This window comes from Lagenorhynchus albirostris, chromosome 16 (genome assembly GCF_949774975.1).
Source record: "Lagenorhynchus albirostris chromosome 16, mLagAlb1.1, whole genome shotgun sequence".
Taxonomy (NCBI): Eukaryota; Metazoa; Chordata; class Mammalia; order Artiodactyla; family Delphinidae; genus Lagenorhynchus; species Lagenorhynchus albirostris.
This window is the reverse complement of record NC_083110.1, coordinates 26,956,253-26,981,434: the sequence shown is the minus strand read 5'-3', so window position 1 is coordinate 26,981,434 and position 25,182 is coordinate 26,956,253. Positions and strand designations below refer to the sequence as shown.

At 54.8% G+C, this 25,182-nt stretch overlaps 2 protein-coding genes across 14 annotated transcripts in view; one reads left to right on the top strand and one right to left on the bottom strand.

Annotated features, from left to right (window-relative positions):
- LRMDA (leucine rich melanocyte differentiation associated) overlaps positions 1 to 25,182 on the bottom strand; it is a 1,268,542-nt gene that overhangs the window by 1,129,092 nt on the left and 114,268 nt on the right. For 2 of the 12 annotated variants that reach the window (XM_060125442.1, XM_060125444.1), the window contains exon 3: positions 661 to 2,288. The exons of 4 other annotated variants lie outside the window; for them this stretch is intronic. In XM_060125442.1, coding sequence (XP_059981425.1) covers positions 1,202 to 1,972 — 771 coding nt within the window. In that variant the 5' untranslated portion in view covers positions 1,973 to 2,288 and the 3' untranslated portion in view covers positions 661 to 1,201. 6 more of the 12 variants (XM_060125446.1, XM_060125449.1, XM_060125445.1 and 3 more) reach the window with 6 other exon arrangements.
- ZNF503 (zinc finger protein 503) lies at positions 6,607 to 11,802 on the top strand. Of its 2 annotated transcripts, XM_060125438.1 has the most exons (3): positions 6,607 to 6,675; positions 7,358 to 8,520; positions 9,242 to 11,802. In XM_060125438.1, the coding sequence occupies exons 2-3, from the start codon at positions 8,215 to 8,217 to the stop codon at positions 10,868 to 10,870; spliced, it is 1,935 nt and encodes a 644-aa protein (XP_059981421.1). In that variant the 5' UTR covers positions 6,607 to 6,675; positions 7,358 to 8,214; the 3' UTR covers positions 10,871 to 11,802. The 2 variants fall into 2 exon arrangements, with proteins under 2 accessions (XP_059981421.1, XP_059981420.1); XM_060125437.1 differs by lacking the exon at positions 6,607 to 6,675 and having other exon boundaries at positions 7,229 to 8,520.

The following is a 25,182-nucleotide window of genomic DNA, read 5'->3' as shown; positions in this document are numbered from 1 at the left end:
TCCCTCCCGAGGCAGGTTCCCCTCGCCCTTACCCCGCCTCACTCTTCCCCGCGCAATTGGGCTCCTAGAGCTTGTTGGGCCAGGGCCTCAACACCAGTCCGAAGAGGAGGCCCCGGGTCTGAGTATCTGGCCATCTCGGGTAATGCTCTCAGTCCCTCCCACTCCCCCGCCCTCGCTTCCATTCCTGCGTTACCGGCGCGGCAGCAAGCGCCGCGGGGGACCGCACAGGTAAAGACTCGGCTAGTGAGGGCGCAGGTGTGGACGGGTAGTGGAGAGGCTGATGGCACGTGCCCGGCTTTTTTCCAAAGCGACTGTATTGACAGTGGGGTTCGTAGAGGGCGGACGCAGACCCCAGGAGCGCAGCACAGCACTGGGGAAGCAGAGGGGGTGGGACTGAAGCCCCCAGAGCTTGGGGGCCGGGTCATTCGTGTCCCCGCGTCTTGCGCAGGCTCCGTTGTGCACGAGAGGTGGTGAGCTGCTTGGGTGGGGGGCGGTTCGAGGCCGCGGCACCGGACGGTTATCCCCCACCAGCTCCTCGAGGTGACTGGGGTTTGACAGTCGCCCCGCCCGGGCGCGCAGTCTCAGGTTTGCAGAATGAAAATCAATAAAACCGATGCAATGGCAACGAACACGAAACACGATGAGTTGTTATTATTTGAGTTTGTTAAATTATTTTTTTTTTTTACTTCCTTCTCGGAAAAGGTGGCTCTGATCAGAGCCTCGGAGACGGACGCAAAATGCCCCCTGGTCTCCTGGCAGTGGGTGGGACCCCCAAACCGCACAAACTTCCCCGAGCGGCTGTGAGGGGTCCGGCGGTGGGAGGGGAGCCCCCGGTGCGCTGGGCTGCCGGATACGGCTTTCCTCCGCGCCTCATTGTCCGCACTTTAGGGCGCCTATCCCCCCTCTCCATTCGCGTTTCCCCAGTTCACCACCCCCACGCCCCGGGGGCCGCGCCTCCTCCCTCCCTCGAGCTCTCCCCGGCGCTTTAAATAATGATATTTGCATGCAGGGAGCGATTCATAAATATGTCAGGGCCGGTGAAATATAGGCAACATTTCAAACTTTCTATTTAAAAAACATGAATTATGGCCGCGGAAAATGTGTTCCCATTTAAAGGCGATACGAAGTATTTGGTGTCTCGTCCCCGGGCCCATCCATCACGCAGACAATAAAGAGAGTTTTTCGCCCTGACACCCGCGATTTATGGGCGCCCTTCTCTGCCCTCATCACTCACCCGCCGCGGCCGGCCCGGCGACAGGCCCCGTGGAGAGACCGGCGGCCGCCCCCCCCCCGCGGCCCCGCGCGCGCCTTTTGCACCCTCGTCAGCTCCCCAAGACCACCGCTCCCGAGGGGAGCTCTTGCTCTGAGAGGCCGGCGGTGATGGTCTGGGCAGCCAAGTGGGAGCCGGAACCACACTCATCCTCTCACATCCGCGCAAGCCTGTATCAAGGCTGGCTTGAGTGGGCCGACAAGCGGCCTTGCGGGCCGGCTCTGCGTCCGGGCCTCGCCCGCCAAGCGCGGCACCGCGCGTAGAAGTTTGCGGGGCAGGCAGCGGGAGGTTATTTACGTGCGGTTTCGAGGTGAGGGGAGAGGTCTGGGCAGGGGGCTCTCCAGGGGGCTCCTCTGCCCGGGGCAAGGCGAGTTGGTCCCAAGCTTTCTTGAGCCCGGCTGGACGCACGCTTCTGGGTAAAGCTTTTTCTGCAACTTTTACAAAGCCGCCTCCTCCCTGGTGCGATTCCCACAACCACATCCTGGGAGTCCGCGGCACCTTGGAAACTATTTTTACGGACAGAGGCCGAGGAGTTGGCGAGAAATAAGGAAGGGGAGGCGCCTTCCCTCTCGTTTCGCCGCGGACCAAGCTCAGACATCCGGTGCCCTCTTCGCCCACCGCCCCACTTTGCGCGCGCTGTCCTCTCAAAGGTACCACCGAATCTTTGCTGCAAACTTGCTTCGTAGAAAGTTCGAGCTTCATCTGCCGTGGAATTTGCTTTCAGTTTTCGCCCCGGACGGACTCGGCCCGGCGGGTTCCCGAAGCACAGGCAGAGGCGGGCGACTGCCAGGCACTGCCGGGCAGCGAGAGGCTGCTCGGCCTGAGCGCGCTGATAGTCCAGCCTCCCTCGGAGGCCAGACCTGCCGCCTTATGAGCACGAGGAGCCATCTCGCGTCCCGTGCTGGGCCGATGCGTCTCCGTACACGGGAACCGGGAGCCGTTTCCTGCTGGACGAATGCGAGCTGGATTTATTCGGATACAGACAGCGCAACCCGCAGCCAGAGAAATTATGTCGATTCTAAAAATGACAAGGTTGAATTTATTAGATTAAGATTCATGTGTAAGTGCAGGGAGATGAAAATTATACAAACAGCTCCACGTCCAGTGTGAAAGGAAGATTGCTTCCGGCTTCAAGGGCATGTAACATAACATCTGAATATTTAGATATGTAGAGGGATATAAAATATTATTAAATTCTCAGTGTGTGCACATATAGTTAAGTTGGAAAAATTCTAGAGCAAGTGTCATTTTACAGCCCCTGCTTGGGTGTAATCTGGGCTCGAGACAGTACTTATGTCCAAATAACCACCCAGCAAATATATCCTGTAGCCAGAGTGAGTTCCGCATCGTTGAGGTGTGCGGTATGTGTACCTCTTTAAATATCCGCGGCGTGGCATAAGTGAAATAAATACATTTAAGAAAAGCTGGCGCGCAGATAATTAAGCCACTGCACCGCTACAATATTTCTGGGTAAGGAAATAACTATTCCTACTAGGTCGGCTATGGAAAGTGCACACAAATGGGGGGCTTTCGGGACTGCGTGGTAGGGGCCACGGGTTCTGCAGCTCCGGGCGCCGAGCACTCTGAGGTGGGCTCTGTTCCATATCTGCTGCCTCGGACCCTGGCGTGACTACTGGGAGAGGCTCGGCCCGGACAGCCAACACTGCTGGACCTTGAGGGTTCTCCCCCCTACACACATTGAGAGGGAGACTTTCCGAGGCGCTGAACCCAGCATTTAGGGTACTAAGGCCTGAGATCCTGCGGGCAGCCGCTCCCCCTCAGACACTTCAACCACCCCTCAATCCCGGCTCCACAAGGCCAGAGCTGTGACCATTTGGGCCTATCGGTTTGGAGCAAGAGCGCAGAAAAGGGTGGATCGCGCTTGATTCCGAAGCATCCCAAAGCTCAAAGCCGGAGGCCACCGGGAAGAAGGCCACGATTTCACACCCGTGAGGAATCCAGGCCCCACCCGGGCCTCCGAACGCCCGTTGAGGCTATAGAAGCAGTTATCTGGGTGTATTTACTTATGAAATGTTAGGCACCCCCTCACATACTCAGGGCCGAGGCCCAGATGCCTCGTGGGTCTCCCTTGCTTATTTGCAAAGCCCAGGCAATGCCACCAGCTAGGTCAGTGACTTTGCAGCTGTGAAATTCCAAGATCAAATACTAATTCCAGAAGAGGCAGCTTGCGACCGTCCACCCATCTCACTGACCTGGTCTCTCTTTTTTTCTCACCCCTCCAAATGCACCCAACCCTTAAACAGGCGTAGAGCTTCTGAGAACCCCTGCGTGGGGAGAAATTAGGAAGGACTTGGTCCTTAGTTCCTGGGAATTGCACACACTCCTGAGGCAGCCCTGCCAGCAGAGAAGTAACCCGGGCCCTGAGAATGCCCTATTCAGCGAGTGTGGTTGCGCTGAAGTGGTATATACAGTATAGTGAGAGAAGGGAAAGAGAATAGGAAATATTCCCTGGCTAGTAGGAAAAGTATAAATGAAGAGGGGGGAAAGGAAGAAAACGGGTAGGGGGCCAAGGAAGAAGCGGGAGAGGAAACAAAAACGAGTAGGGGGGGTGGGGGTGGGGGGTGGGGAAGAACCAGGGGAAGCGAGCCGAGAAGAGTGCAGGCCTTGGCGAGGCCCAGGGACCAGGCCAGGCTGTGGTCCTGGCAAGCCTGGTACCCCCCCGGTCCCAGAAGAGGCGAGTGCCGCCCGGCACCGTCCCCCACCAGCCCATCGAATCTGGGCCCGGCTCCCAGTCCGGAGGGGCAGGCCTGGGTCCAGCGGCCTCCGCTCGCCCTTTCTCTCCCAGCTCCCGGGGGACCACGAGGCGGGGCGGAAGGGAGGGAGGGGGTGCCCCAAGGGGCGCGCGCCAGTCCGGGACTGTTTGGGCGCTCTGGGCCAGGCTTTCCAGCTCGCCGGGCCTGACCTGTCAGGCGGATTATCTTCGAGGGAGATTAATAGGGGAGGCGGGCTGCAATAATAATCGTTTTGTTTGATGTGACAACTCTGATAGGCGTTGATTTACTTACAAACTGATAGGCTTTTAATTGAGCGCCTCCGCCGAGCCCGAGATGAAAGGGAAGCGGCGGTGAAAGGCGGCCCGCCTGCCCTCCGGCCTCAATACTGATTAGCCATCTCGACAGTGAATAGTTCAAGGCATTTTCAAACTTTTTTCCTCAGCTCTCTCCCCTTCCTTCTCCTCCCACCCCCTCCTCAAATATCTGCCATGCCCACTCCTTTTTTAGAGAAAACAAATCATTTCCATTGTGTGCAAATAAAATCCGCAGGACATCCAGGCCAGTCGCCGCTGGGGGTTGGCGGCATTAGACCTAGGAATTAATAACTCCCTTACCCCCACGGCCTGCGCGGCCTCCGGGGATTTGGCCTCCCCCTCGAGATGGGCAGGCTCGGACGCTGGCGCCTACCAAAAACCCCGGGCGCGCAGACCCCTAGGCGCCCCCGTGCGCTCGGACCTTCGGAGTCGGATTTTGTGAAGAGCGAATGCACGCGGACTGAGACCCACGCCCGCGCTACACCGCGCAGGCCTGCGAGCGTGTGCGACCACACCGCGGCACGCCCATTCCGGGGGACGCTGGGGCCAGTCTCTGGTTCCCCCAGCCGCTGGGCGTAAAAAGAAAGCTGCTGGAATTACAGGAGAGGGAATGGACTGAGTCTGGAGACTGCAGGGCGAGGGGTAGGGAGGGACGCCCGCGGTCACCTGCATCTCTGGCCGACGCCCCCAGCATTCAGTGTCCGGGCCTCACCGGGAGGCCGCTGCGACACGGGTCCCATGGCTGGGAGATCCACAGTTGATCTGGGCCAACAACCGACAACCATGCACCCAATGACACAGACATACACCAACAGACCCGCAGGATACAGGCGGCCTCACAGTGTCTGCCCTGCAGAGACAGCTTAGAACCGTCCCGTCCTCAGAAACGGGCACCTGGGACTCGCTCCCCAAAGATTATTCAGACAACCTTCACAACCTCGCTTGTGGCCTCACCACCGTCTCACGGACTCACCTTCCTCCGTTGTCGCACAGGCAGACACTGCAAAGCCCCTTGAATTTAGGTGTGTTATTACACCTAAACACACGCTCACATACACCGACAAACTCCCCATATACACAGCGCCTCACTCCCCTCTTCTCCAAATTATCTTTAGACAGGTTACCATCTCATGAAGTCTACCAACCTAAAGAATCAAGGGATAAGATTAAAACGCATAAAAAGAATGCCTACGAGAAAATTCTAAAACTCACCCCCAGAAAGTTCTCGGTACCTGTTCGGAGTGGGAGACAGAGACAAAAATGAGGGAGAGAGGAATGGGGTGGTGAGAGAGGAGAGGGCGAGCACGCCGAGGGCAGGTCCCAGACCCGACTTCCGCGCCTACGGGGCTCAGAGCCGGCTGAGCACGAGTGGAAACCGGGTCTCCAGGCCCGGCCCCCGCCCCCGCGCGGGTACAGGCTGGCTCCAGGCTCCCCAGCGCTCCCAGCACCACCATTTATCAAAAGGACTTGACAACAAAAGAAGAGCCGGGGCGGAAAAGTGGGGGAGGGGATATTCAAAGTATTCCAAGTCCTTCCTACGAAGGGGATGTGTCCTCCTCTCACCCGCTTCCAGTTTCTGCGAGTTTTTGGAGGTGACCCCCGAACTCGCTCCGGACGCTCCCAAAGCCCTGACAACTCACACAGCGGCAGAGGCATTCATACACACTTCTGCACTCAGATCCAGGTACACGGAGGCACGCACAGCGCCTCCCCTCTTCCTTCCAAACAGCCAGAGTGACGGTGCAAATCGAGGGGAACGCGGCAGTCCCGCTCCGCTTCCCTGGAAGAGCCGGTGTTCCCACAGGCAGCAGCCCCCTCTCTCTCACTCCTTCTCTCCATTCTCCCCGCGCCGGTCAGTCCCGGCTCGGCGTTCCAATAAATTCGAGCGAGCAGCCCGGAGTAACCCCGGCTACCAAGACTGCGGGGATGGCGCGGGGTGAGGGAGGGTGGAGAGGGGGCCTGAGTGAGCCTGAAACGTTATCTCGTGCAAGGACCCATGGTCAGGCCTCTTCTTCGCAGTCTCTCAGCCCTAGCCACGATGGGGGGCGGGTGTCAAAGAATTGAGGCGGGGGTACCCCACCATTGACCTCCAGGACTCAAGGTTACGTTGGTGGTGTGGCTCTTAGAAAGAAGTCTCCGAGTTTGGAGTCGGGTCACCACGGAGGGCGGGGTCCGCGGCAGGCTGGCACCCTGACGACTGCACACTACACGCCCTGAAGGGACTACCCTGGCGTGGGGGGGGGGGCGGAGAGAGGACGACTCTCCCGTGTTAGACGTCGCCACCGCCCGTCTCGGATATCCTGTGCCGCCCGGAACTCTGCGGCCCCAAAGGACCGGAATTCCCCAGAGGTGGAAGGTTGTATCTCTCTCTCCGACATTGAGAGGAGCGAGGCGCACACCCCAGGCCAGCGCACCACTCTCAGCGCCCTGGGCGCACCTGCACACTTTACTCTCACTATTCATTTTCCTGACACTGAGCGCCTCTTTCTCCTCTTTCATTCTTTTTCTTAGAGCCCCCGCCTCTCATCCCAGGAGGCTGCTCCTCTTTCCCCCTTCTCTAGTTCCCCCTCAGTCTCTTCCTTCCTCTCCGTCTCTCTCTCCCTCTCTCTTTTTGCCTTCCAGTCGCACCCGCCTTGTAATCAGCAACAAAAGCTGACATAAATCACCGTCGGATTGACAAGAGCTGACAAATAACTGATTGATTGCGGTCGAGGAACATTGACAATTGATGGAGGGGTGGAGATGCCCAAAGAACGGGGCGGGGGGGGGTAGAAAAGAGGGTAGCAGGGGAGAGTAAGAATGGGGGGGGCTGAGTGTGAAACAGAGGAAACATGTGACCCCCGCTTCTGCCCCAATCTGCGCATCCCCGGGCGTCACGTGGCCGGGAAGGGCGGGGAGCCTAGCACACCAAGCGGAGACAGGCCTCCACCGCCTCCGCTGCCCACCCAGCTTCTGGTTTCCCCGCCGCCGAATCTCGAGAAATCAAAGCGGGCGGGCGGACTTCCTCCAACACCCGCTCCCCACCTTTCTTTACCCAGGCGGCCGCACCGCAAGAGATTTCAATTACCACTGAGGAGGAGGAGGAGAGAATTTGGTGTGCGGGCCCCCTGTGCGGCCCTGGAGTTGACAGTCCGGCTGTTGTCCACACTCCCGCCAGTGCTCCTTCTGAACAACCCCAAACTGTTGCTCACACACACCCTCCTGCCAAAGAAGGTTTCAGTTTATTCTCCAGCTGGGGAAAAGGACGGACGACGAGGAAGAAAAAAGAGGGAGGCGGCAGACAGCAAACGTAGAATAAATGTCCAGCTTGTCCTCCGAGCGAAATCGGGGGAGGGACACGCAGGGGGAGCGGCGAAGAGGGAGCTGCCCATTAAAACCAGCGCTGAGAGTCCTGGCGGCGGCGGCGGCGGCGGCGGCAGCGGCGCGGGACGCGTCACATCCCCTTGACCCTCCAATCACCTCGGGCTCCCATTTGATTGGAAGGCGGCAAAGGCTTTAATCTCCCCCTCGGTGCAGCTGCTTTTGAAGTGAGTTTCCTCGCCAGAGCCCAGGCTGGACAGGCAGCGGCTCACATCGCGGAGAGCAGCGCAGGCGCTAGCGCCGGGCCGCGAGTGCGCAGCGCAGGGGCACAGCCCGAGGCGGACACCGCGAGCCACCCGGCACTCCCACAGTCGGGCCGGCTCCTCCCGCTCGGCCACGGCTCCGCTGCGGGCCACCCAGGATTATTCGCTTCTGGCTCCAGGCGCCGAGAAGGCGCTCTGGGCGCCCGTGATCGCCGCGCCAGCTCCTCCTCCTCCTGCTGCTGCTCCTGCTCCCCCGGCGAGCGCGCAGCCCCGAGCCCGCCCCGCGCCTCCAGGAGCCCTCCCCCCGCTGCTCCCATGCGCGCGGGTGGGTCATGAGCACAGCGCCCTCGCTTTCTGCCTTAAGAAGCAGTAAGCACAGCGGCGGCGGCAGCGGCAGCGCGGACCCTGCCTGGACCAGCGCGCTCTCTGGAAATAGCTCCGGCTCCGGCCCCGGCCCAGGCTCGTCCCCGGCCGGCAGCACCAAGCCTTTTGTGCACGCCGTGCCCCCCTCTGACCCTCTCCGCCAGGCTAACCGCTTGCCCATCAAGGTGCTGAAGATGCTGACGGCACGGACTGGCCACATTTTGCACCCCGAGTACCTGCAGCCCCTGCCTTCCACTCCCGTCAGCCCCATAGAGGTAAGGACCCTATCCCTGGAGCGCGCTGGGACCACCACCCTGGCTGCCCCTTCACAGGATTTCTTTCTCTCTGGATCGGGGGAGGGGGGGATGGAAGGGGGGTCGGAGTGATTCAGCTCCGGGATGAGAGGAGAGGATAGTGCTCCCGCACCTTAAAACTAGGGCGGAAAGAGAGGAGGTGGTAGAATGAGGTGTGAATACTAGAAGGTAAGGCAGCCGAAACTTGTTTCTCCCTTTGGTATTAAAGCCCCTACCCCGACCGAGGTCCGCTCATTCTCAGCCTGGAAGATAGGAGCCCGGGAGCCCAAACTACGGTTCCAAAGTCCCAGTCCTCCGGTTCTCCAGAAGCTGGTGTTTGTACACAGCCTCTAAGGCGCCAATCACCCGAACCCTTACTCGAATTAGGGGTGTGTGTGGGTGCGTGGGGTTACAGTTCTGGGTCAAAGAGTCAGAAACCAAAACATTTTGCAATTTTTTTTTTAATACAGTCATCGCTTAGAGAGGACAGGAAAGATCCTGATGGCGGGCGTGGGGGGGTGCTGTGGCCTTTCTCAAGAGCGAGAATGTGTGTGTGTAGAAGGGGTGTCGCCTAGAATTGCGCCTTGGGGCTGGGAGGATCTTTGCGGGTCTTGGCGGAGGTGCGTTTGAAACCTAGAAGCCAGGATTCTAAACGGTTTCCCCTTCTTTCTTTGTGCCCCCCCCCCACGTCTGACCCCCGCAGCTTGATGCCAAGAAGAGCCCGCTGGCGCTGTTGGCCCAAACATGCTCGCAGATCGGGAAGCCCGACCCCTCGCCCTCGTCCAAACTCTCCTCGGTCGCCTCCAACGGGGGAGGCGCGGGTGGTGCTGGCGGCGGCGCCGGGGGCGACAAGGACGCAAAGTCGGGCCCCCTCAAGATGAGCGACATCGGCGTGGAGGACAAGTCGAGTTTCAAGCCGTACTCCAAACCCGGCTCGGATAAGAAGGAGCCGGGAGGCGGCGGCGGCGGAGGCGGGGGCGGCGGGGGCGGCGGCGGGGGGGTTTCGGCGGAGAAGTCAGGATTCCGGGTACCGAGCGCCACCTGCCAGCCATTCACGCCCAGGACAGGCAGCCCAAGCTCCAGCGCCTCGGCCTGCTCGCCAGGAGGCATGCTGCCTTCGGCCGGGGGCGGCCCGGAGGGCAAGGACGACAAGAAGGACCCCGAGGCGGGCGGCGGCGGTGGCGGCAGCAAGGGCTCCGGGGGCGCCTCGGCCGAAGGGGGACCCACGGGGTTGGCGCACGGCCGGATTAGCTGTGGCGGCGGGATTAATGTGGACGTGAACCAGCACCCAGATGGGGGCCCCGGGGGCAAGGCTCTAGGCTCGGACTGTGGCGGCTCATCGGGCTCCGGCTCCGGCCCCAGCGCGCCCACCTCCTCCTCGGTGTTGGGCTCTGGGCTGGTGGCGCCCGTGTCGCCCTACAAGCCGGGCCAGACAGTGTTCCCTCTGCCTCCCGCGGGCATGACCTACCCAGGCAGCCTGGCTGGGGCCTACGCCGGCTACCCGCCCCAGTTCCTGCCACACGGGGTGGCGCTCGACCCCACCAAGCCGGGCAGCCTGGTGGGGGCGCAGCTGGCGGCGGCCGCGGCGGGCTCTCTGGGCTGCAGTAAGCCCGCCGGCTCGAGCCCCTTGGCCGGAGCGTCGCCGCCGTCCGTGATGACAGCCAGTTTGTGCCGGGACCCGTACTGCCTCAGCTACCACTGCGCCAGCCACCTGGCTGGGGCGGCGGCAGCCAGCGCGTCGTGCGCTCACGATCCAGCCGCGGCGGCTGCGGCTCTCAAGTCCGGATACCCGCTGGTGTACCCCACGCACCCTCTGCACGGCGTGCACTCATCGCTAACCGCTGCCGCGGCTGCCGGCGCCACACCGCCCTCTCTGGCCGGCCACCCCCTCTACCCCTACGGCTTCATGCTCCCTAACGACCCACTCCCCCACATCTGCAACTGGGTGTCGGCCAACGGGCCTTGCGACAAGCGCTTCGCTACGTCCGAAGAGCTGCTGAGCCACTTGCGGACCCATACGGCCTTCCCCGGGACAGACAAACTGTTGTCGGGCTACCCCAGCTCTTCGTCTCTGGCCAGCGCTGCAGCGGCCGCCATGGCTTGCCACATGCACATCCCCACGTCGGGCGCCCCGGGCAGCCCCGGGACGCTGGCGCTGCGCAGCCCTCACCACGCGCTGGGACTCAGCAGCCGCTACCACCCCTACTCCAAGAGCCCGCTCCCCACGCCCGGCGCTCCCGTGCCCGTGCCCGCCGCCACCGGACCCTACTACTCCCCCTACGCCCTCTACGGACAGAGACTGACCACGGCCTCCGCGCTGGGGTACCAGTGAGGACGGTCGGGAGGGCTGTCGAGGGAAAGAAAAGAACTGGGGAGTGGGGAAGAGCCGAGGGAGGGGCGGGAACAGGGCAGAGGCTACTGTCACCCGCGCGTGGGGATCACCCGGGCCAGAAAAGGAAAAAATATATATATACCATATCTATCTACCCGAAACAGCGACCGAGACCCGGTGGGAAACTCACTCTCCTTTTCCCCACCTCTCATCTCCCCACCCAAACTTTATAAAAGTTGAAAAAATATCATTTGACTTTTTATAGAAAAAGAAGGAAAAAATAATTGAGAAAGTGTTCATCTGAGGACTGCATCGGTGGACACTGGTATTTATTTATGTTAGCTCCAAGCGGACCCGTGGTTCAAAAGTGCATTACTTAGTTTGAGCTCCGTAGGTAAAAAGGAAGAGGGGGAAAAAATTAAACCTTGAGGGTAAAAATGTGGAAAACAAACCCTCCCGTCCCTTGTAGATTATAAATAAATACAAAACCGCCACAGAACTAGAGGTCTTCTCTTTAATGTTACTTTAAAATTGCTATGATTGTATTGTACGTTCTTATTTAATGTCTGATTGAAACAAATTTACCTGCATGTTTGTTACAAAAAATGAAAAAAAAACAAAACAAGTCACAATTTGTCAGCTCTGATTTCAAATTGCAATTATTTTTAAGGTGTATACCATCGAAAGAGAATGGATATTTTTTTGTATGTAGTCTGGAAGAAAAAAAAAAGGAAAAACAATTCTATTCCAAAACCTCATTTGCCTTATTTTGTTCTTTAAAAGGAACACTTAACTATTTTTAATTTTTAAGTCCACCCGCTGAGAAGGGGACAAGTAAGGTTTACGTCATGTACTAAAATAATAGACAATGTATCGCTTTAAAGATTAAAATTCCGTATATTTGATGTATTAAAAGGTTTTACTTCTTCTTATTATCTTTTTTTTATTTTTGGTTAAAGAGAAAGAAGAGCATGGCAGTTTCGGCCTCAGTGGGTTCCCTGGGCCTCATGGCTACTCATTCTTCCCAGAACTGTGGCCGCATTTCCGATTGTTTGGTTGTGATTTTCAGGAAGAGGCAAAGGCTTCAGACGGGCTGGCCAATCGTGGGGTTGGCCTTGGGGAAAATATTTTTAAAGGGGATTTCACAATGTGGAAAGATAGTGTCCTTAGCTATCGCTAATTTCGTTTTTAATTTTTCTCCCAGCAGCTGGTTTGTTAAAAGTGAAAGAAAAGAAAAGGATTTTTAAATTTTTTCCTACTGAGCTTTTCGGGAGTTTGGGTTTCGTTTTGTGCAGAGAGCGGCGCAGGTCGGGACTCGCCCGCTCGGCCTCGGCCCCGGCCCGGAGGAGATGCCGCTACCCGCTGTCCCCCTCTTGGCTTTCCAAGCATCCCCCGTTCCGGGCGGCCAGCCGGGATCGATTGTGGGTCGGAGGGCGCTTGGGAACCTGTTTCCCAGGCCTGGGGAGGAGAGCGCGTCGGAGCCCTCTTGTCCCTAGGGGTAAAGTGAGTTCGCTTTCCATTTCTCCTCCTGGCTGCGGAGGGCCAAAGGCGGCCACCAGCCGACCCCCTGCAGCCACCACCCTCCCCCCGGGGCTGTTTCCTCTCTCCGGAGTCGGGACCCGCGTCAGGCCGGCGCCGCGGCTGCTTTTCCGCATCCCGATTTCTCTGCAGTCTGCGCTTTATCCCAGTCCGCGCCGCAGGAGAGCGCGCCCGGGCCCAGGACCCGGAAGCCCCTTCCAGCTCAGCCCCGCGAGGGTCCTGGCGCCCATTGTCGGCCTCGCTGGGGCGACCAGGTGGACGCCAACGGCCGTTCTGGGTTGCGAGCTCAGCTCCGCAAAGGCGCGGCGGGACTCTCCGTCCGGGCGCGGATCCCCGCGGGGCGCACCGCTCCCTTCTCCCCAGCTTGAGCGGCAGGACGGAGCTGCCTGAAGCGCCCATGGAAGCAGGCAGAGAAGATGTCTAATCTTTCTGGGAGGGGGGGCGGGTGTCCAAGGCCACCCCCACCCCCCACCCGCGATCACACACACACTCATACACCAGGCCCGGGCGCAAGTCCTGGTCTCTGGCTGTTTGGGCGCTCGCCCCGCCGGGTCCGCGGGAGTTCTGGGTCCAGAGCTCGCCTTTCCTGGGATCCTGGAATCCTGGAGTCGCGGCGCTGAGCGCGCGCCCCGAACCCTTCTCTCCCCAGGGTCAGGCCGTTCTGGGTTCTCCGAGCCACCGGTCTCCCTCGGCGTCAAGCTCCCCCTGCTGCCTCGGGTAGCTCACCGCCGCGCAGAGGCCGCCCTCGGCCTCAGACTTCGGTCAGTCAACCGCGCGGCCCCCGCCGCCATTTGCTCGAGGGTTGGTGACTCTGAGATTTTTACACCCTCCTCCCAGCGTCAGCCTCATGCCTGCGGGGCCTTTTCCCGGGTTGAACGCAAAGCAGGCCCGGCGACCTCCGGGACGCCGCGGGGAGCTCCTAGGCCTCCTCCTGGAGAGGATTTGGTAGAGGAAGACAGGCTTTGCGTCGCCTACCCGGAGGGGGCAGCCTCCCGCGCCTCCGAGCCGCCTGCCCGCACCCGGGACGACGCCGTCTTGCGCCCACTCTGGTCCGGGTAAGAGAGGCTGGGCTGGGCCTAGCCGGGTCTAGCTTATTGAGAACCTCGGCCGATGGAGTGACTTGTCACCCGCAGGCTCTCGGACAGATACCCACCCCCATGGGATGGGAGGACATTCGAGGAGGTGGTGCGGCCCGAGTCTCGAGGACTCCAGTGTCCACGGCTTGTGACATGAAAACCAGGCCCTTGCTCACCCCTCACCAGCACCAGCCCCACGTTCCTGGCCACTCCGGCCCACACGCTTCGCTCTCCTTTGCCTCGAGTCTTCGGGCAGGGCCACCACACCTTGCCCGCCGGGACCCACTTGGGAGGGAAGGACCTAGAACTTCCCCAGCCCTGGAATTTCAGGTCTGGGACCGGCACGGAGACGAACTGGGCACGCTCGTGCCTTCACGCCCAGTCTCGGTATTTTATTAACAAAAATCAAACCCAAAACGCCTTGAAATTTTAATGAGACCGCCTTCCTGGAGAATCTACTCAGAGGCAGTAAAATTCTGGAGCTGGGGGCCGGAGGTTGGGGAAGAAAGCGTTCCCCGACGTGTGAGACGGAGCTGAGTCACCCCCGGCGCCGGGTTAGTGAGGAGAGGGTGCCAGTGTGTGCTGCAGGTCCAGACCAGGCGCGACCCCGCTCGGGGAACAGACGCCCCATCCTCGCTCCGCGCCCCCGGCTCTCCCGCTGTCTCTTGAACTGCCGCGGGATCTTCCGCACGCCAGCCCGCTGCCGCCGAAGCCCGAGCGGAGCGCGGCGCGTCCGCCAGGCGGCGATGCGGAGTCCAGAGGAGCGGGCAAGAGACCCGGAACCCTGGCCAGCGCGCGGCTAGGTGGTCAGCGCGAGACCCCACGCCTCCACTTTCGCACGGTTTTCGAAGCGGTGTCCCGGAGCTCCCTCCTGGTAGTTCCTTGCTCCTCTCCTGCTGCGAACCATGTCCTCCGCGCTTCTCCACCTGCACTAGCTTCTGCTGTTGTGTTCCCCGTGCTCTCTTTTTCTACCCCAGAGGAGTTAGCCCATGTGTCAAGGGCCCCTCCCCATCCTGGGTAGCTCCCACTGACCTCATCAAGGCTCCGACAGGTCACTTCGTCATAGTGAAGTGATCCCCAGACATTCATGCATTCATTCATTCTCATTCTCTGATTATTTCCTACTACCTACCCCTTGCCAAGGACTGCCCATCTCTTTACTCACCCCTGACACAGATGGAGAAACTGAGGCTAAGTCCTGGAAGCCAGTGGCAAGGCCAACAGAGAGACCCCAAGCTTTTCCCTCCATTCAAGCCCTGCCTCAATCTGTACCTCTGGCAGTGACACTGAGTGACCCTGGTGTGTCTGTGCTGAGTGGTCTTTAAGCAATAAGGAAAGGCAGATGAAAAAACCTTCTAGTTGATGAACTCCCTGTGCTCTGGAAAACGTGTAAAAGTTGCCCAGAAGGTGAGGCCTGTCCCTGGGAGGCCATCTGATGGCCTCTTCTGCACATATTGCCTTACGGTTCCTCATCTATAATACTATGGCTAGAGGCTTGGTGGTGCTCAGAGTGACTGCAAAGCTGCAGGCTGACCTGCTCACTCTGTTAGGCCCAACCCATATTATCCTGTATTATCCATTTAAACCTCACAACAATTCCATGAGGTTGTTAGAAGCTTTACCCCTGTTTTACAGATGAGAAAACTGAGGCTTAGCAGGGGAAGGATACTAGCTTGAGGTTACACAGCTTGTGAGTGATGAAGTCCATGCAGATTCTCACCTTGGCTGCTCTCACCTGAGGCAACTTTAAAGCATAACAATGCCTGATTCAGCTGGGAGAGAGTGTGGTGGACATAACTGTTTTCTTTTTAAGTTCTCAGCGTTATTATTATTATTTTACTTTTTATCATGGAGATTTTCAGACATACACAAAGGTAGAGGGAATGGTATACTAGACACCCACAAATCCATCACCCAGCCTCAACAGTTATCAACTCATGACCAATCTTGTTTCCTCTCTGCCCCCTCCTTCTTGCCTCCCCCAACCCACTGATTTGAAGTGAATACAGACATCTTATCATTTCACTTCCTCAGATGTTCATCACTTCCAGCCAGGCTCCCAATCTAGGGCTCATCCTGCTGCCCCCCTTAGTTGAGGCTTAAGTTCAGATAGTGCACAGCAAAGCTGGGATTTGAACTCATTTCTATCAGACCCAGAGCCCCAGCACTTCACCCTACCCTGTGCTGGAGATCCCCCAGAGACCTGGGGTTACTGATCTCTCTCTGCCCAGTGTGACCCTGGGGTTTGCCCAGGGGGTGTCTGGGCTGCAGAAAGACTCTTGAGCCCCTGGTGAAGCAGCAGTGCCTGATGGGACACCCACAGCACAAGGGGCGTTCTGAGAGAACAGCTTAAAGCCACATGGTACAGTGCAAAGAGCACAAATTTGGGGTCAGGCTGGTCTAAATCGAACTCTAGCTCCACCACTGGCTCAACTCTATCACTCAGTTTATCTGGGCTTCAGTTTTCTCATCTGTAAAATGGAGATATGGATACCCGCCTAAGAGGGTTGTGACGCTCAAATGAAATCATTAGTGTGAGAATTCCCAACCTACTGTCTGGCCCATACTGGCTCTTAGTAAAGACAGATTTCTTTCCTTCTTCTCTTCCCAAAGTATTGTTTCATTATGACCAGCCCCCTTGCTCAAGAACTAACTGTGGCTCCCTGTGGTTCACTGGTTCAAATTCTCAGTCTACTATCTGGCCATCAGAGTGCCTATAACCATGGTTCATCTTCAAAGACCTGGCCTCTCTTTGCCTGTTCTACCTTGTGTCTCACCAGTCTTCACAGTCCAGACCCTCTTCCAGCCAGCTAGCCCCCCAACACCTTGCTTATGCTCATCATACACTTCTTCCTTGCAATGCCTTCCTCCTCCCCCATCCTTCAGAACTTTCTCAAGACTCATTTTCAGGAAGCCCTCCAGGTTTCTCTCTCTCACACACACACACACACACACACACTTTCCCTCACTTTGCATTCCCTCAGAACTTAATGCAATGGCAGAGGGTAGACATATAAAGGCCACTGGACTAGGGATAAGGACCCCAGGGTTTGAGTAGTGCCTCTTCATAGTTGTGTGACCATGGACAAGCCACTTATGGCCTCTGGGAAACTTGTCTCCAAAACTGTTATTTGTCTACACACACCATGGGCAGCACATTTACCAACACTAATAACGTTAATAAGTAGCATGCATTTCACACTTACTTCCAGGCCCTCATCTAATCCTATTACTACTACTATACTACTATCCTCCTTTTACAGGTGAAGAAACTGAGGACTACAGAGAAGTCACATGTCTGTGCTCCAGCACTGGAGTCCTTAACCACTGTACTCCACTGTTCTAGTCCCTGTGCCTGGAATCTTTGCCCTCTACCTTATTTTCCTAAGTACCAGCAACTCAAAACTCCTGCTTCAAATCTCTGGCCAGTGTCACCTCCTCCGGGAAGCCCCCCAGGTCCTTCCCATTAGATCCAATGCCCTTCTCTTTGCTCCTGTAGCACCTGTCCATCCCATCATACTCTCTTTACATTTTCCTCCCAGCCTGGACTCTGAGGCACTGGGGAGGAGGGACTGTCTCCTATACCTATTCCTAGTCCTGGCAGCTAGCTTGGTACCTGGAACCTAGTAGATGTTCAATAAGTGTTGGAGAGAAGGAGGGAAAGGGAAGGAAAGTGGTGGGGCAGGGTGGGGGAAGAAAGAGGAAAACAAAAGACAGAAGGGAGGAAACATGCAAAAGAATTGGGCCCTCTTGGACAGGATGATTCTTCCAAAGAGAGGAGGAGGAGAAGTAGCAGTGGGCTTAGAGGAACTTTGGATGTCTTTGCCCCTGGCATAAAATGAGGCCTGGCGAGCTTCCATGCATCAGTTAGAAACTGCATTTGCTGACAATAACAAAGACCCTTAAAGAGTGGCTTAAAGAAGATAAATGTTCTCTTCTCTCAGTCTGGAGGTGAATGGTCCAGGCTAAGAATGGCCTTTGGTCATCAGGCACCCAGGGTCCTCTGCCTTCCTCTGTGCCAGCCCAACCAGGAAGCTTTCATCCTCATGTCGTCTCTGAGTCCAAAATGGCTGCTGGAGCTCAGCTACCATCACCTCATTCCAGACAATAGGAAGGAGGAGTGAAAAGAGGTAAAAGGGTCCCTCCCTTTTAATGAGTTTTTCTGGAATCCACAGACAACTCCTCAGCTTATACCTCATTGGGCAGAACCTAGTCACATGGCCACTCTTAGCTGCAAGGGAGACTGGGAAATGTAATGTTTAGCTGGGCACACTGCGGCCTCAAATCAATTCAGTGTTCTGTTACTCAGGGGAGCAAGAAGGATGGGAGCTGGGGTAGGACATTAGCAGACTCCTCTGCAATCCGCAGAAGGGGTTACCCAGAACTGGAGTCAGGAGAGAGCTCTCTTGTTGGTGGCCTTCCAGAGGGTCACTGGTTGGTGACTTGCACCGCTAAACCACAGATTCTTGTTGATAAAGTGAGCAGGGGTGGCACTTGATAAGTCCTCAAAAGTTGTAGTTCTTGTTCCTCTTATGTGCCTGGAGTCGTATACTGCAATGATTTAGAGTGGGATTTGTCAAAAAGTAATTTTTATCCCCATAAAGATCTTTGGTTAGGGACCTGTTCATTTTCGCCATGCACCCCACACACAGCACCAAGCCAGGAAGAAGGGACCGATCATCTTTGAAAAAAGAACAACAACGAAAATAAAGTCTCATGGGATGAAAGGGAGTAGCATTGTAAACCTACCTCCCACCCCCTTCCATGTTATTGGAAAAAAACTGAATACAGCCTCCAACTCAAAACAGAGGCAGACCAATGCTAAATCAACTTTGCACTAACCTTACCTTAAATAATTACAAGGTAACTACAGAAAGGTAAAAGACACAAACGTTATCACAAAATAACACAAACGTTATCACTGAACACAAAGAAAAGAACACAAACGTTATCACTGAATCATAGTGACCCTCGAGTGAGTTCTAATCATGCCTCCATACACCCACACCGGCCCTTGGGACACACCTATGCCGGGTCCTGGGGAGTAGAGGTGGCAGGGGCGTGCAGGGGGGGCAGATTCGGAAAATCTTAGGGAGACTCCTAAGACTGAAAGTGGTAAGGAGAAAGCAGGAACAGGGAATGCATGAATGTGAGCAGTTTGGTTGCCCTGTTGCTGGACGCTTCCTCCGCCTTAGGTCTCAAAAAGGGAGAGAGATTTCAGAGTTCTCGGCTAAATTCTTTGCATGTCTCTCTGCGTCTCTGCCATTTTTCTTTCACACGCTTTATAAACAACTCTCCCCCACATCCTCCAGGGGCGATTCCTATGGTGTGGGAATTCTATACCTTCCACATCACTAGTTCTTAAGCCTTTTGTGGGTTGAGGGAAGGATGCAGAAACCACAGCCTTTTTTTTTTTTTTTTTTTTTGAGAATCCAATAGATAAAAGCAATGGCCCATATACTCAACATTGGAAAAATAATTTCAGGGGGTTCATGAGCCTGCAGATTTTAAATCCTTGATATTGAAGGAAATCCAAGATTTTAACTATAAAAAGAGCAGGCCCTTGGGAAACACCCTGAGGGACTCTGGGTTTTCCTTGCTAAATTTTTCTGACCATGGCTACATTCCAACTACTCTGTGTGATTAACTGTAACAAATAACATTTATGTCAACCTACTACAGGCCAGTGTTAACCTGTGCAACCTTCACAATAACTCTATGAAGTTGGGCACTATCACTGGCCCCACTTTATGGAGGAGGAAACTGAGGCACAGAGAGGTAGAATGATTTGCCCAAGACCACACAGCTAGGAAGTGGCAGAGCTGGGATTGTGTTATAGGCTACTGGACTCCAGGGCCATTATTTTTGTGCTTTTCACCACTGCATAGTGGCCTTTACCTCTCTGTACACTGAAGCCACATAAACCTACCTAACCCTAATGCAGGTGTCAGGCCCCACCTAGTAGTGTGTTGGAATCAGCTCATACTGGCTCATAAGAGCCAATTGTGCACATCTCTTCCCACCTCGACTTTCTGTGATGTGATGGTGATAGCTTGAAATCAGCCATGGTGGGAGTATTTACACCACAGCAATTGGCAAACACTCTAAGTGAAGGCTTTCCCCCCACCAGAGAGCTGTTGATTAAGCATTTACCAGCACACCACTGGACCCAGTTATTCTAGTCCCAACTCAAATAGCTGCAACCTGCACATCCAGCAGCCCGAGCCCCGAGTCCGTGGGAAGCAAGGATCTTCCTCCCAGTCAGTGAGGAGGATTTGGATGTGGTCTGCTGCCCCCAGGCTTAGTGTGGGGATAATTAGGGAGAATGTAGCCTCCTCTCTGACCCCACTGTATGCAGGCTGTCTTCCAGCTGCCCTCAGCACCTTCCCTGTCCTAGAACCCAGGCTTGGTCAGCTGGGATCCAGATCCTTTACACCATTCTGGCAGCCCACCTTATGTGAGAGCCCTTGGCCGCCTAGAAGCCTCAGCAGCCTGCTGCTCTACACCCCTGCCATTGGACCCTTAGCTATTGATGCCAGCCAGATCTGGTTTAACCCCTTCCCTTTGGGGTTAGTCACAGGCAGCGGGCCCCTCCCTCCAGCCCCACTAGATACCAGCCCCACTCCCTCTCCACCTTCTGGGAGGACCCAGCAAACTGCCCAGCTGGGACCAAGACAGTTGTGACAATGCACATTCTCTGACTTTTGTCCACAGGGAAACCCCATCCAACAGCAAGGATTCCAGTGGGCTAGGCCTAGGGTGGAGCCTTCCCTGGTGCCCTCTCACCAAGCAGAATCTTGGACCATAGGAAAAAAATGGATTATTATGACTATTATCATTTAGTGAGCATTTTCCTTGTGCCAAGAGCTTTACATTTCTTTATATTATCTTTTTTAATCCCTACAAGATCTCTAGGAGATAAGTATTATATTAATCTCATGCTTAAAAAGAGAAAATTAAGATTCAGAGAGGTTAGGTAACATGCCTGAAGTCACACAGCTAACAAGTGGTGAGCTGAAGGCCAGAGCTGTCTCACTTAAAGCCCCATGCCTTAAAACCTGTGTACTTCAACTGACAGGTACTGATCTAAGAGCTGACAGAAAGTCCACAGTGGCTTCCTTCTCCAGCCCCCAGGGAAATATGGGAAAGGCAGCCCCTCTTGCCTCCCTTGGGGTTCCCTGGGGAAGTCCCCAAGAGGAGAGGAAAGACAACCTTGGTCACCTGTGGCAAAGCTACTGCCCAGTCAGAGCTGTGCTCCACCAAACATAGAAAGTGAGCGTTCAGTGGCAAGCACGTCATGAGTACCTGCTGCATACACAGCATTCTCTTAGGCATGGAGGTAGTGGGAAGACGACTAGGACATGGTGTCTGCCCTCAAATAACTTACTGTCCAATCTACTGGGTTACAGAAAAGTTGCTGCCTTAAGGCGTGTGATAAGGGCTACGATCACTGGAGGCACAGGACTAATTCCGATAGGAGGATGCTGAAATCATGGGGGAAGAGGCAGCACTTGATCTGGGCTTGGACAATGAATAGGCATTTCATGGCTGGAAAATGGGGGATTTGGGAAACCAGGAGGAGGGACGAGCAAGGTCAAAGGCATGGAGGCAGGACGCCCCATGAGGGTGTTTGGTAGGGATGCAGCTGTGGCAGGGGGAGTGGGTGGGAATGTGATAGGAACAGATGGCGTCCTGTTCTTCGCTAAGCAATGGGGAGCCATCAGAGGTCTTTGAGCAGAGGAGTACCATTATGGGATAGAACAGTGAGACTGGAGATAAAGAGACCAAGACATCAGGTGGTTCAGACAGGAGAAGATGACAGCTGGAAGCAGGGGAGAGGCTGCAGGACAGACAAAGCAAGAACAGTCCTAGGGGTCAGCGAGGAGATATGATGGACTGGACTCAGTGAAGGGCAGGGGCTGGAAAGGAGAGAGGAAAGGCAAATATGATCCTGAGGTCTTGGCCTAGGGTATTGGGCTACACTGCCGTAACAAAGAGACCCACCCCCGCCCCCAATACAGTGACTTAAATCAGATGGAAGTTTCTCTCGGGTCTCTGGTATCTGTCCTGGTCAGGCTGCTCTGCTCCATGACATCATTCAGCGACCCAAGTGCCTTCCATCTTGGTGTTCCTTCATCCCCTAGGATATTGTGCTCATTGGTGTGATTAGACATGGGCACTATTCCCACCCAGGGGAAGGGGAGAGGAGGGAAGTCCAGGGCAAGCAATGTCCTTTGGAACAAGTGAGGAAGAAGTTGCTAGTAATCACCTGGCCACACCCAGCTTCACGGGAGGCTGTGAAATGTCATTTCTGCCCCGTGGGTGGCCGTGTGCAAGGAAGAACGGGAGAATAGATTTGGGATGGAGGGCTAACCAGGAGTCGGCCACATCTGGGTACCTGGAAGAAATCCTGAGGGGCAGCAGGCTTTGGCAGGGAGATACAGAGTGTACGTTTTGTACAGGTTGAGTTTCTCACACCTGCAGGAGGTCAGGGCTGGAGATGTAAGTTTGTGAGTAGTTAGCAGAAGAGCGGGCTAAAACCTGGGGTGTGAGGGATAGGGACCCTGGGAGAGACAAGAGAAGAAGAAAATTGGACTAAGGGTGGAACCTGAGACTCTTGAGGAAGGCCTAGGAGGAAGAGTCACGTTGCCAATAGTATTTTGTTTTTTTCCTTTTTAATTTTCTAAATTGAAGTATACTTGATGTATAATACTATATTAGTTTCAGGTGTACAACATTTTGATTCAGTCGTTTTATAGACTATACTCCATTTAAAGTTATTACAAAATAATGGCTACGTTTCCCTGTGCTGTACGATATACCCTTGTTGTTTGTTTGTTTGTTTGTTTATTTATTTATTTGCGGTACGCAGGCCTCTCACTGTTGTGGCCTCTCCCGCTGCGGAGCACAGGCTCCGGAGGCACAGGCTCAGCAGCAATGGCTCATGGGCCCAGCCGCTCCGCGGCATGTGGGATCTTCCCGGACCGGGGCACGAACCCGTGTCCCCTGCATTGGCAGGTGGACTCTCAACCACTTCGCCACCAGGGAAGCCCTGTTTATTTATTTTATACATAGTAGTTTGTGTCTCTTAATCCCATACCCCTATCTTGCTCCTCCCTGCTTCCTTCTCCTCAGGTGTAACCACTAATTTCTTCTTTATATCTGTGAGTCTGTTTCTGTTTTGTTATATACATTCACTTGTTTTATTTTTTTAGATTCCACATATAAATAATAACACAGAGTATTTGTCTTTCTCTGTCTGACTTATTTCACTAAGTATAATACTCTCGAGATCCATCCACATCATTGGAAATGGTGGAATTTTATTCTATTTAGGGCTGAGTAATATTCCATTGTGTATATCTATATTTACCACATCTTCTTCATCCAGTCATCTGTTGATGGACACTTAGGTTGCTTCCATATCTTTTGCCAGAGGGACGAGGGTCACAGGAGAAGCCTCGTGACAAAGAGGCAGACCCAGGGGACCAGGGATGGGGAGGTGGTTAGAAGCACCACATCCAGGGGTGACAAGAGACCTCAGAGGGGACTTGGCTCCAGAGCCAGGATCCCCAACTAGGCGGCAGGGTAGGGGGCTTGGTAGTGAGGTGAGCACAGCTGCACAGCCAGAGCATTACTGGGGTGCACTGTGAAATGCACACCACAATCAAGTTAGTGAACGCATCCGTTACCTCACATAGTTACCGTGCGTGCACGCACGTGCGTGTGTGTGGTAAAAACACTAAAGATCTACTCTCTTAGCAAATTTCAAGTGTACGATACAGTATTGTTGACTATAATCGCCATGCTGTTGACTATAATCGCCATGCTGTATACAAGATTCCCAGACCTTATTCATCTTATAGCTTTAAGCTTATATGCTTTGACCAACATCTCATTTCCTCCACTCCCCGCCACCCCATCCCAGGCAACCACCATTCTACTCTTTCCTTCTGTGAGTTTGACTATTTTATTTATTTATTTATTTATTTATTTATTTATTTTATTTTTTGCGGTACGCAGGCCTCTCACTGTTGTGGCCTCTCCCGCTGCGGAGCACAGGCTCCGGACGTGCAGGCTCAGCGGCCATGGCTCACGGGCCCAGCCGCTCCGCGGCATGTGGGATCGTCCCGGACCGGGGCATGAACCTGCGTCCCCTGCAGTGGCAGGCGGACTCCCAACCACTGCGCCACCAGGGAAGCCCATTTGACTATTTTAGATGATATATGTGGTATCATGTAGTGCTTGTCCTTTGTGTCTGGCTTATTTCACTCAGCATAATGTTCTCCAGGTTCATCCGTGTTGTTGCAAATAACAGGATTTACTTCTTTTTTATGGCTGAATAATATTCCATGGTGTGTGTGTGTGTGTGTGTGTGTGTGTGTGTCTGTGTGTGTGTGTTTGTCCTTATGTTTACTTCTAGGAGCTTTATGCTGTCAAGTCTTACATTTAAGTCTTCAGTTAATTTTTGTGTAAGATTAGGGTATGTTGATTTCTTGGGGGTTTATCCCTATGCCTGGCATCAAACTCTACACATCCCAGGTATGTGGCCAAAGTCCCCTCTCTATGCACCCTGAGAGTTCAATACTAGGACCAATGCCTGACAGGGCAAAGGTCCGGCCATTGATCAAGTAGCTGACACGCTGACTGACTGACAGATCAATTAAGCACTCGACAGATTGCCAGGTCAATGATTGACAGACAGACTAGTAGCCTGGCTGTCTGAGGGCAGTGCTGAGGACAATGTTCGCACCTTAGGTATCTTTATCCCAACCAACACTTAGCAGGGCCTGGCTCAGAATAAATGCTTAATAAATGGCTGCCATATTAGTCCTATGGCTCATCTAGCTGCAAAAGAGACTGGGAAATGTATTTTGTTAAAATCAATTACAAAATTAGGGCTCTAGGACAGGAAAAAAGGAGAATGGAGATTGGAGGGCCAAGTGGCCTCTGCCATAATGGGACGGTGATGAACTCTGGTTAAGGGATGCAGGCACTGGAGGACCACATCTCAAGTTCAGAAGTGAATTTGCACGGAGCTTAGGAATGGGATTACCTCTTCTGCAGAACTATCAGAGGTCCACAATTTCTCCCCTTTACCCATTAGTATCCTACGGAGGTGCTCAGCTAAGAAGCAGTGAGAGACCACCTGTGCCCGTTGAAATGACTGCTTTTTATTTCCAAAGGCCTGGCCTTGAGGAAGTATAGTCTTAACGTCTTCTGTAATTTTGCTCATCACAAAATCTTACTAAAGTTCCTATTTAAGACCTGGCCTCAGTGCCCCGATTACTGTTGATCCTAAATCTTTTGCAGACAGGACCCATCAGGGTCACAGGCTTCAATTCAGAAGTAAGAAGCAAAAGTTCTAAAAATGCTCCCTTGCCTCTTTGCTGTAATGGCCTTATTCAGAGCAAAAGGGCAACCTCAGCATACAGGTACTGTGCGAAGCTCCAGGGCTCTGGCACCTGGTTCAAATTCCAACTCTGTCCTGACTGGCTCTGTGACCTTGGGCACATCATTCAACCTACCCTCACCCCCAAAGCCTCAGTTTCCTCATCTGTAACATGGGATGAGAATAATAATACCAACCTCATGGGGTGGTATTGGTATCCGTGGTGAGAACAGGTCCTGGCAGTTGGTAAGAACTCAAAAACTCTTAGGCGTTATTAGAAATGGACACAGTTGTTTCAGCCTGTG

Excerpts from the sequence above, each read along its gene's own strand:
- ZNF503 (XM_060125438.1), top strand. The coding sequence starts at position 8,215 with ATGAGCACAGCGCCCTCGCTTTCTGCCTTAAGAAGCAGTAAGCACAGC. Across the intron at positions 8,521-9,241 it reads CTCCCGTCAGCCCCATAGAG|CTTGATGCCAAGAAGAGCCC; the intron begins GTAAGGACCCTA and ends TGACCCCCGCAG.